This window comes from Cyprinodon tularosa, unplaced genomic scaffold, assembly GCF_016077235.1.
Source record: "Cyprinodon tularosa strain WSP-4 unplaced genomic scaffold, ASM1607723v1 ctg469, whole genome shotgun sequence".
Lineage (NCBI taxonomy): Eukaryota > Metazoa > Chordata > Actinopteri > Cyprinodontiformes > Cyprinodontidae > Cyprinodon > Cyprinodon tularosa.
Window position 1 is genome coordinate 1 of NW_024039195.1, and position 11870 is coordinate 11870.

General features: G+C 44.1%; 1 protein-coding gene across 2 annotated transcripts; it reads right to left on the minus strand.

Moving 5' to 3' along the window:
* Positions 1-2338: 2338 nt before the first annotated feature.
* On the minus strand, positions 2339-11500 carry LOC119794126 (D(4) dopamine receptor-like). 2 transcript variants are annotated; one of them, XM_038301479.1, is made up of 4 exons: positions 11310-11500; positions 2919-3040; positions 2559-2839; positions 2339-2476 (listed from the first exon to the last, which is right to left on the minus strand). In XM_038301479.1, exons 3-4 carry the CDS (start codon positions 2796-2798, stop codon positions 2360-2362), a joined length of 357 nt encoding a protein of 118 aa, XP_038157407.1. In that variant the 5' UTR covers positions 2799-2839; positions 2919-3040; positions 11310-11500; the 3' UTR covers positions 2339-2359. The 2 variants fall into 2 exon arrangements, with proteins under 2 accessions (XP_038157407.1, XP_038157406.1); XM_038301478.1 differs by having other exon boundaries at positions 2919-3044.
* Positions 11501-11870: the final 370 nt, after the last annotated feature.

An 11870-nucleotide genomic window follows, 5' to 3' on the forward strand; every position in this document is an offset into this window, starting at 1 on the left:
GCATACATGCCAAGTTTGAAGCCGTTTGGCCTACGTCCTAGAGGATGTCGATCAAATATAGAGGCTAAAAATGCAAAATCACAGTCAAAATTTGAAATTTGATCCAAGATGGCGGACTCCATGAGCATAATTTAGTATGACGTTAATTGACTTATTTGTAAGTGTGAGGACGCTCTACAAGTGTGCCAATTTTCATGTCTCTATGAGAAAAAAAGGTCAATGGGGAGGGTATTTTGAAAATTTTAAGGGGGCGCTGTTGAGGCATCTGGTTAGCAATTTTTACGGGGCCATTAAAATACGTAAATTTTCACCAGGTCTGATGCGTCTGCAAACTTTGGTGAGTTTTGGAATATGATAAAGCCTCCAAAAAGCCATTTTATTTGTAAGGAGAAAAATAATAATAAACACTACAGATACAATAGGCTCTCGCAGCAGCGCTGTCGCTGCTCGGGCCTAATAATAATAAAAAGAAACTTTCGAAATACAATAGGCTCTTGCAGCCTTCGCTGCTCGGGCCTAATAATAAACATTCGAATTACAATAGGCCTTCGCAGCGCTTTGCTGCTCGGGCCTAATAATAATAATAATAATAAGAAACTTTCGAAATACAATAGGCTCTTGCAGCCTTCGCTGCTCGGGCCTAATAAGAAACTTTCGAAATACAATAGGCCTTCGCAGCGCTTTGCTGCTCGGGCCTAATAAGAAACTTTCGAAATACAATAGGCCTTCGCAGCGCTTTGCTGCCCGGGCCTAATTAAATGCAGCACAGAAAGGAGCAGAGGCCAGCAGGGGCAGTACAGACAAACAGAGCAGAATCAAGGCAATTTCCACAAGGGGTTTTCTACAGAACACCACCTATTCTAATAACATTGTCTATCATGCCGTCTGTACATCTGTTGCCTGTTGTTTTATAGTTAACAACATAGCAGTTAGCCATGATTAATTTACCATCATTTCCTGGACTCTTACATGAGACCCGTTAGTGGCTGTAGGTAGTATAACGGGCTGTTATACTGCCATATCATACTGCCGCAGAAGTGTGTCGCAGTGAGCTTGTAGCGGGTATGATGCAGACATTTTTGATTTAGACTCAATTTTTAAGTTTTTTCTGCGCTGTATTATTCCACGCCACAATGCAAGAGGGACAATCACAGACTAGCTGTGGGTCTAGATACGGCCGATGCGGTGAGGAGGGGCGGGTAAGTTTGTCCGACAACGGAGGGACATGAGGGTGAAAAAGAGCGGGGATCCAGGTGGAAAAAGGGTCCCAGCGTTCTCACGCACCTCACTGTTCTAGCTGATCCAACTTCACGAGTCATTTTCCGCAATGTCGGTCATACAAACAAAACAAGCCGGTAAGATACTAAAGAGGAAATACGCATAGTGTAGAGCGGATGTAGATTTGACCAATCAGAGGCCTCTTGTCGGTGGCACTGTCTGCAGTCACCTACAATTTGGGAGAGGTGCAGCAGAGTGTCTGCAGAAGGGGTGGGGACGTCCCTGCGTTTACTGCGGAACACCTACGCAGATGACCTAATTTTAAAGTATTAATCAATGGTAGAGAGCTCTCCCACATTCTTCTGGTTGGTTGTGCACCATTAGGTATTTGTTGGATGCTTTTCCACTATCAAGCCACCGTAGGTCTAATCTGGACTTCATCAGGAGCTTTTTTTCTTTGAGGAAAGCGTGCCTTTGTGGGCTTTTCTGGTTTGCACAGCAAGCCCACAGGAGAAATAGAACACATTCATGCTCCAGAGTTTTTTCGGCAGGTTTTAACTGAATCACAACAGACTCTTTAACATAAAAAGTCAGATTTCCAGGTGATGAGTCCTTTAAAAAAGACGCAAAAGGATGTGAGATTCATAGTTTCAGAGGTGTGACTTGACAAGAATTTTGACTCAGGACTTTTTAAAAAAATGACCTGGTCCTAAGCCTGGGATGAGATCCAGGAAAAGGGACTGAAATGAGCTTCCTCAGTTGGATATCCTGCCTTAAAAAGTAGGTAAGAACTTCATTGGTCAGTGATTTGATTGAACAGAGCATCTAAGTTACTGCTACAGTAGTAACCATTCAAAATACCCCCACCTTCCTTGATGGGTCCTTGGCTGGTCCCCTACAATTCCTTTTTAAACCTCAATCTTTGTACTAAAATATCCTTTCTGTCATGATTTGTGGACATTAAGATCTAAAGAGAATCACCTTCTTCTTGTCAGACCCTGTAATTCAGTGAAAGGGTGAAATCAGAGTAAAAAAATATGCACACCCAGGGGGAGAAAGGAGCTGATATACCTGTGAACCTACATCCGATGAGAAAAGAAAATTGATGGATAGACAAAGGTTGTATGAAGGTAATGGTGACTTACCGATCCACACTGATGGCACAGAGGTTTAGGATGGAGGCGGTGCAGAGCATCACATCCATGGTCATCAGAGCATCACAAATGGAGGTGCTCAGGGTCCAGATTCCTCCTAGGAACTGTACACACATTAATTCACTGTCACTGCGTCTTATAAAAAAGACAGACCTCCACTGGTTCCACATAAAACACCTGACTGACCTCCGAGTAGACGTAGAGAGGCAGCACGAGCACAGCCAGCAGCAGGTCAGCTACCGCTAGGCTGATGATGAAGTAATTGGTGGCGGTCTTCAGTGAGCGCTCGGTGAGCACGCTCAGACACACCAGGATGTTCCCCAGGATGATGACAAGGATCAAGACGATGCCAAGCACCAAGACCAGGTAGTTGTAGTCCATCAGGCTGGTGTCACCTGGGGAGCCGCTGGGCGTCACATTTTCCATTATGGAGAGTTTAGCTGCAGGTTTTGTCCTGGACTTAACATCTGAAAAACACTGAGTTAGTATGGGGAGGTTTATAAGGGGAGAATACATTCAACAGTGTGTATGAAGGAAAGCGTTCACCTCGCTGGTACGGCGGTCAAGTGAGGACTCAGGTCAGTTTCAGGCCCAGAGGTTCGACATACTCCATCAGATCGTTTTAGGTGCTCTTTTCTCACCATCATCGGTCTGCCAGTGGTTTGGTTCTGTCTGTCAGCCAAGGGTGGAAAGAAGGTTTATTGTTACTCCATTAACCCTCCTTCTCCAGAGTCAGACCTCCAGGGTCTCAGCTAGAAACTAGTGTTGCGCCAATGCCATTTTTTGGCCCTGATACCTGGCTGTGCAATATTGGCCGATACCGATACCATCTGTTTTAAATATATGTGTGTGTGTCTATATATGAAGAACTGCATACTAGTTGGATGTAAAATAATTGCCATCATGGCTTTTTGAAGCTGATGCCTGCCTTTGTGAAGCTGGAAAAAAAAGACTAAAACAAAGTGAATCCAGTAGAACTTTTTATTGCCTACCTGGAATGCGTGACAATAGTTGAATAAGCTTTTGGCTCTAAAAATGATATCGGTGCCCTATTTGTTGGTACTCCACGATACCGATACCACCATTTTAGTGCTGGATCGGGGCCCTACCCGATACTGGTATCGGTATCGGTGCAACAGTACTAGAAACTATAGAAACATTAATGACCCTCAAACCGTTGCCAGAGACATAAATCCAGAGGAATTACAGATGTTTTTTTAACTAGTTTGGATCAAAGTTCAGCCGTCGTGCAGATAGACTCACTTTTGACTCCGAATACCAAGCGACAATTTCCTCTTTTCATCCTCAGTTCTGTTTGCATGTCCTGTTTTTGGTAAAAGTTTAGTTTCAAAAGAAAGCCAACACCACAGCTGCTGTGGTTTCAGAGAAAAAAGCAAATGGAATATAGAAACGAGAAAGGTATTATGCCTCGCCTGATTTTTTTAATGCATTTTACAGAAAAGAAACCTTGTGGGAATTACAGAGGTTAAATCAAAGACATCTCTATGTGTCCTGCCTTTAGAGGAAAAGTCTGGTCAGCAAGGAATAATCAATGGGTCATTATTTATACCTATAACTAACACGTTCACAATGATTTAATGAATTCAGCATTAATCAGTAAAAAGATAAAAATAATAATTTTCGTTGCGATCACTGAGTCTGGGAGCGACCATTTTTGCGCAAATATAGTAACACCTCCCTCCTGCCATTTTCCAGCAGTGGCGTCACGGTGCGGTAAGCCTAGCACCATTCTCCCCGCTTTACAAGCAAAATCAATGGGAACTACTAGACACATCTGCAATCTACAACAATTATTGAAGATTTCCAGAGGACTTCACCATTGAAATTCACCAGAGCTATAGTGAAACTGACAATGCCCACGTGCATGGCAGCTGGATGTTGGAATACATCGGGTAAAAGTGAAAAAGATTAGTTATTCCACCTTTCCGATTCCTGATCCTCCACGGACGGGTTCATCGTTGGATTGCCAACTTGAAGAGGGAGGATTTGCCATCGAACTTCTGGCCAGAGAAAAAAACACGTAATATGTAGCAAACATTTGGAAGAAGAATGTTTTCAAGATGGCTTGGATAATAGCACGTTGTGACAAACACCAGATACAGCACTGGGACTTGATCAACAGCCGATACCGCACCGTGACGTCACAAACCACTAGGTGGCAGTAGTGTTCTTTGACAAACATGGATGCCTCCAGTAAAGCACATTCAAATGAAATTATTCGTATTTACTATTTATTCGTATCATTTATTGAATAGTATGTAATAATTTCCTTATTTAAGTACTTTCAGAGGTTTGTATACTGAATATGACCGGACTTTTCCTTTAACATGACCATTCAGTTTTTACTTCCGAAAAGTTCAGTTTTTTTAAGTCATTCTACTTTTCAACAATGGTTACTGTTCTGATATTTTTGTGGTTCTGAATCAGTAAATCTTTGCTATATTGAGGTGAAACTTGTACATTTGGATCCTGAGAGATCTCTGCTTAGAGCAGATGTGCTGGTTGTTGGGTTTGCAGCGACCTGGAGAGCCTTTAAAAAAAAAATATTCAACTGCATTTGCCTGTGCTTTATATTTAAATTAATTGTTTATTTTAGCTTTAAGCCAAGATTCTGATATATCTGTGGATATTACATATGTCTATGTTAAAGTATGGAAGTTTCCTGGAACGAACCTATGAAGGAATGAAAGTGAAACTCACTGGGGCTCAAGAAGTTAAAGGTCATGACCCTGTAGGGCTGTTTGGAATGGGATGAAGGAGGTAAATGTGAGTCCATTTGGCCAACAGCTAAAGCTTGGTCCAATCTGAGTCATTAACAGAACAAGTTGACCTTCAGGGCAGAGAAGGAACTCCAGCTTTAGACACGGTGGCTCCTTCTTATCCTGCCCCTGTAACTTAACCATCAGCTCCATCAAACTGAAACAAAGTGTGACTTCATCCCATCTACACCCTGTATCACAGTGTCCTCATCAGCAGAGGGTCTGTCTCCATGGAGCCCTGAGGGAGCAGATGGCATGCTGGGAGACATTAATGTCAGGAAGGCTGCAGCAGAGGCTCTCCTCTGATGGAACAGATGGACGGAGGTGTTTCAGAAAAGAGCTGATTGTTCATCTCCAGCCTCCTCTTTCATCCCAGCAGGAGGAAGACGCTCACTCAGAACTTCACCACTGTGTGTTCACCTGGACCCAGAAAAGCCCTCATCATTATCAGAAATAAAACAAACTACAGGATGCAGCAGGAAAAAATCTCTGATCCCTTAAGACATCAAATGCACATCAGAAAAAGGATCAAATGATCAGTTACTGGTTTAACTGGCTGCTTTCCGCCTGCAGTGGGAGCAGCTGTCAGATGCTCCAGATGTTTGCTGGAAGAATGAACGTCATCAAGCAGTTCCTGCAGCCAGGCTCTCTGATGGAAGGAGGCTGGATCATGGTTTGGGTTCAGATCATGGCCTCTAAGGGAAGAGGCCATGATCTGAGCCCAATACCTCTTTATCACTTTAGTTTATCCCCGTTTATTCCTTCAGTTTATCCCTTTAGGTTTGTACGAAAAACAAACTTTAAACTACCTCAACAGGCGTGTATCCCTTTAGTCATGGACAAAAAAAAAAACAATTTAACTACGTATTTTTGGTGTTTTTTGAAGTATATGGTGATCTGACCTCAAATAGTTTTTTTTGTACATGACTAAAGGGATACATGCCCGCCGAGGTAGTTTAAAGTCTATTTTTCGTAGAAAACCAAAGGGATAAACGCCATTCTGACGTCTTGCACATGCGTATTGACTGTGGGAATGCTGGTCTGACGGGGTATGCTCATCTGACAGAACACAGCAGAATTTAGGATCCCGTCCACAAAGATTCCTCCTTTAACTGAAACCGTCAGAGATATTTGAAAGAAGAAAGACCAAGATCTGATGCTCTTCACAACATGGCGTCCTGCAGGTCAGAACCCACGCAGGAATGGGTCCATTACTGATGGAGATGTTAGAGATTAAATAATGCTCAATTGGAACTGATCAACTATCTTTCAATGGAAGTCGGTTCTTATGTCAGGTTCGGGTGGACTCCTCAAAGAAGAGAGACTTTCACAGGGGGCAGACATGTTTGGTCAGAAACCATAACAACAAGAAGGAAGAGGGTCTAGAGTGTGTCACCATGGAGGCGGATGGAAGGGGCGGAGCCTCAACAGGCATAAAGCTGCAAAATTATTATAAAAGCTATATAGAAATCTCTAGAATTAAGGTTATTGTGGAGGATCTTTTAAGAGAACCTCTCCATTTTAAAAGAAAATGCGCAGGCGAGAGCGTGCACAAGCCCATTTCTCCTCGTGCACCTCCTGTTTAAAATGTGCTATTCTCACAGCTCCTACTGTGTCCACTTACAGCTGAGATTATATAGTGGACTTTATAGTGAACTCGGTTAACTGACCGTTTTGACAGATGATCACTGCTTTTTGATGTCATATAACTCCTCCTCCACTGCCCCGTTGTTGTTATTAGTCAACAACGTCGGGTAGCAACAGCCTATGGCGACAGGGGACCACTGTGACAGAACATCCCATAATGCTTTGCAAAGAGAGCTCTCCGCACAAAGCATTCTGGGATATATTGAGGCCTTTGTTTTCTTTTCATACACTTAGATACTTTTTCTCTAACAACCCTCGGCTATTTTTAAAGAACCGTGGTGAGAAAGGTGAGCTTCAATGACTGTCTGAAACCGTAGCTTCCCAACAGATATTCGTCTGAAAGTGCGCATGCGCAGAAAAAGACAGCTAACGTGACGGGCACGTAGGACGGATTTACGTAAACATCACCAGAATGACTGACAATTAGGAGGACCACTTATTGAGATGATCCACCCGGAAATAAAAGACCATCCTCTGTACCTTTAAATATATTTTCTCTTAATTTGAGATCTAATGATGGAATCCGGATTCTCACACTTGAAATAAGATCAAGCAATATTTTGCATCAGAAATAAGATAATAAAGTTTTTTTCTTTTTTTAAACAAAAATCATCTTTTTTATTTTGTGAATTGTTTCATCTACCTGCTGAAAATAAGGTAAAATCAAAATATAAAAAAAAAAATGTACTTAGATTTTAGCTTTTGCAGTGTGGTCTGACCTGAGGCACCGTCTCTCATGTGGAGCAACAGGAAGTGACATAAAGGAGCAATGAGGTCATCAGGTTATGATGTTCTGAGGTAACATGACAAAGAGGAGAGTTTTTTTTTTATCATTAATCTTTTCATTATCACAAATTAGTTTAGCACATCTGTCACATCTGCTGCTCTGTAATCTGTTGAAGAGATGAGCTCCACAGCTGGGTGGAGGTCATCCTTTCACAATAAAAGCCTCCTGGTCTGCTTCTGAAAGGACATGGTTTGGTTCAGTGTCGCCCTGAGAGGCTTTTTCTGACTCATCCAGCAGGACGAGCTCATTAAAAACAGCTGGAAGCCAAACGGGTTGAGAAAAGGAAAAAAGGTTCTGTAGCCGTGTTGAGCAGACATGGTCCAGTTACGGCTCAGAGCCCCCTCTCAAACCTAAAACCTAACACCATGTCCGGTTTGTAAAGCAGGTGTGTGTTCCTGAGGGTCGTTTCAGTTTAAATAGAAAGCTGCAGCAGAACCAGTAAAGGAGATGTATCATCAGTTTGGAGAACGTTACGCAGGTTCCTTCCTTCTTTCTACATCAGTTTCTCCTCCTCTCTAAGCTAAGATCAGGAAGAAGATCCAGAAAAATATGGATGGTCGGATGTTTGAGTGGTTCTGAAGCCAAGGCAGAACCAGGTCAGGGTGAGGTTGGGGATTTACTGGTCCGGCTCTGTTCTGGAGGTCTGACAGCTGCATTCCAAACATGGATCATCTGATGATGTTGATCCATCTGCAGACGACGTGGCAGGATGACAGAGCTCCAATCAGAACCTTCCATCCATGAGTCTCCAGACTCCTCCTCTAGAACCGTCCTGGACCGTCCTCACTCAGGAAACTGCTGCAGGAACCAGAACTTTATTTCCTTTCTCTGCACATCTTCTAAATTCCCTAATAAGGGCTCATGAAGGTTGTAGATGTTTCCCTGGATGATGCGTAGTTCGGTATCTTCTGGTTTTAGGAACATGGCCGCCGAAAGAGTCTCTGCCTCAAAAACAGGATTTCCTAGAGAGAACTGGTGGGACCAGCGTACCTTTAGAACATCATGGATGGATCAGAAAGGAAGAACTTTACAGCTCGATGATACAAAAATGGAGCCGTTTGGAACCAATGAGAAGGATGGAGGGGGCAGCATCATGCTGCGGGTCTGGAGCATTGCAGAAAAGAGATAATGAGGTAGGAGGTCCTCCTCCAGAACTGCAGCTTGTTGTTCCAGCAGATCATCAACAAAGAGAAAAATATTAACTGGTTTCAGTGGGTCCATGAATGTCCATGAAGCTCCATGAAGCCCCATTAAGGTTCATGAATCTCCATGAATGTCCAAGAAGCTCCATGAAGCCCCATTAAGGTTCATGAATCTCCATGAATTTCCAAGAAGCTCCATGAAGGTCCATGAAGTCTATGAAGCTCCGTGAAGTTCCATGAAGCTCCATGAAGGTTCATGAAGTCTATGAAGCTCCTCGAAGGTCTATGAAGCTCCATGAAGGTTCATGAAGCTCCATGAATGTCCAAGAAGCTCCATTAAGGTCCATGAAGGTCCATGAAACTCCATGAAGGTCCATGAAGCTCCATGAATGTCCAAGAAGCTCCATTAAGGTCCATGAAGGTCCATGAAACTCCATGAAGGTCCATGAAGCTCCATGAATGTCCAAGAAGCTCCATTAAGGTCCATGAAGGTCTATGAAGCTCCATGAAGGTTCATGAAGCTCCATGAATGTCCAAGAAGCTCCGTTAAGGTCCATGAAGGTCTATGAAGCTCCATGAAGGTTCATAAAGCTCCATGAATGTCCAAGAAGCTCCATTAAGGTCCATGAAGGTCTATGAAGCTCCATGAAGGTTCATAAAGCTCCATGAATGTCCAAGAAGCTCCGTTAAGGTCCATGAAGGTCCATGAAGGTCCATGAAGCTCCATGAATGTCCAAGAAGCTCCATTAAGGTCCATGAAGGTCTATGAAGCTCCATGAAGGTTCATGAAGCTCCATGAATGTCCAAGAAGCTCCGTTAAGGTCCATGAAGCTCCATGAAGGTCCATGAAGCTCCATGAATGTCCAAGAAGCTCCATTAAGGTCCATGAAGGTCTATGAAGCTCCATGAAGGTTCATGAAGCTCCATGAATGTCCAACAAGCTCCGTTAAGGTCCATGAAGGTCCATGAAGCTCCATGAAGGTCCATGAAGCTCCATGAATGTCCATGAAGCTCCATGAAGGTTCATGAAGTCTATGAAGCTCCTCGAAGGTCTATGAAGCTACATGAAGGTCCATGAAGCTCCATGAAGTTCCATGAAGCTCCATGATGGGTCCATGAAGGTCCGTGAAGGTCTATGAAGCGTCATGAAGGTCCATGAAGCTCCATGAAGTTCCATGAAGCTCCATGATGGGTCCATGAAGGTCCGTGAAGGTCTATGAAGCGTCATGAAGGTCCATGAAGCTCCATGAAGGTGCATGAAGCTCCATGATGGGTCCATGAAGGTCTATGAAGCGTCATGCAGGTCCATTAAGCTCCATGATGGGTCCATGAAGGTCTATGAAGCGTCATGAAGGTCCATGAAGCTCAATGAAGGTGCATGAAGCTCCATGATGGGTCCATGAAGGTTTATGAAGCTCCATGAAGGTCCATAAAGCTCCATGAAGGTCCATGAAGCTCCATGATGGGTCCATGAAGGTCCATGAAGCTCCATGAAAGTGCATGAAGCTCCATGATGGGTCCATGAAGGTTTATGAAGCTCCATGAAAGTGCATGAAGCTCCATGATGGGTCCATGAAGGTTTATGAAGCTCCATGAAGGTCCATGAAGCTCCATGAAGGTCCATGAAGCTCCATGATGGGTCCATGAAGGTCTATGAAGCTACATGAAGGTCCATGAAGCTCCATGAAGTTCCATGAAGCTCCATGATGGGTCCATGAAGGTCTATGAAGCGTCATGAAGGTCCATGAAGCTCCATGAAGCTCCATGAAGGTGCATGAAGCTCCATGATGGGTCCATGAAGGTCTATGAAGCGTCATGAAGGTCCATGAAGCTCCATGATGGGTCCATGAAGGTCTATGAAGCGTCATGAAGGTCCATGATGGGTCCATGAAGGTCTATGAAGCGTCATGAAAGTCCATGAAGCTCCATGATGGGTCCATGAAGGTCTATGAAGCGTCATGAAGGTCCATGAAGCTCAATGAAGGTGCATGAAGCTCCATGAAGCTCCATGAAGCTCTATGAAGGTCCATGAAGCTCTATGAAGGTCCATGAAGCTCCATGAAAGTGCATGAAGCTCCATGATGAGTCCAGAAAAGTCTATGAAACTCCATGAAAGTCCATGAAGCTCCATGAAAGTCCATGAAGGTCCATGAAGCTGCAGCCACAGGTAGATATCTGGACTCGGACTGGGCCCTTGCATCTGTCTGATCATTTTGTTTTTCAGCGTTTGTTCCATAAACCTGCTGCCATGTTGGTTCAGTGGTTGGTCCAGGTTGGACCTCACTAACAGAACCCAGGCCCGTCTCTGCATCTTGTCCTCGGATCTCCTGTTTCCACCCACCACTGTCTGGTTTCCACCAGTTAGTCCAAGATCTTTGGACCTTCTGCTGTCAACTTTGCTGCTTATCAGCAGATCTTCTGATGCAGGAACTGGAAGTTCTGGTTCTGGTACCGTGGCTGCAGTGTTTTTGTTTGGATTATGAGTGAAAATCAACCTTTCCTACAAACCCCTGTTTAGATCAAACTGACTTCAGATGTTTTTTCCAGGACCAAACAAAGAAAGAATAAAAGTCTAACTCACGGTTTTAGAGGCTCCTCTCCAGCAGGTAGTCTGCTCCTTCTTCTTGTTCCTCTGGTTTTATCTCTGCACTCTCATATCTCCACGTTGTGCTCCGTCCTCCTCCCTTCACCTCCTCATCTGGACTCCTGCTGCCCTCATTATCTTCCTCCCTCACTGCTCCTCCACCTGTAGCTCCTCCTGCACGCGTCCTCTTCCCATCTCATCTGAAAAACTTTCTTGCTCCCACCCATAATAAAAGATTCATCACCCAGCGCCTCCTCCTCCTCCTCTCTCCCTCTCTCATTATTGCTGCGCTGTGATTGGCTGGCAGCCAGCCCCCTCTCTTCATCATTCCGTGTAGTCTTCCTCGCCTGCTGCCTCTCGCCTATCATGAGTGAAGTTCTGTGGGTTATTGCTTAGATCACATGTGGATTTAGAGCCCTTTTTCTCTGAATTAAGGGGACCGCTGGGATTAAAGGGAGGTGTTGGTGGGGAGATGCAGAGTAGCTCTTAGCAGTCATTGTTGCAATTTGAGGAATCAGGGATGATTTCTGAATTCTTCATGAAGGCTTGCCTTCTAAA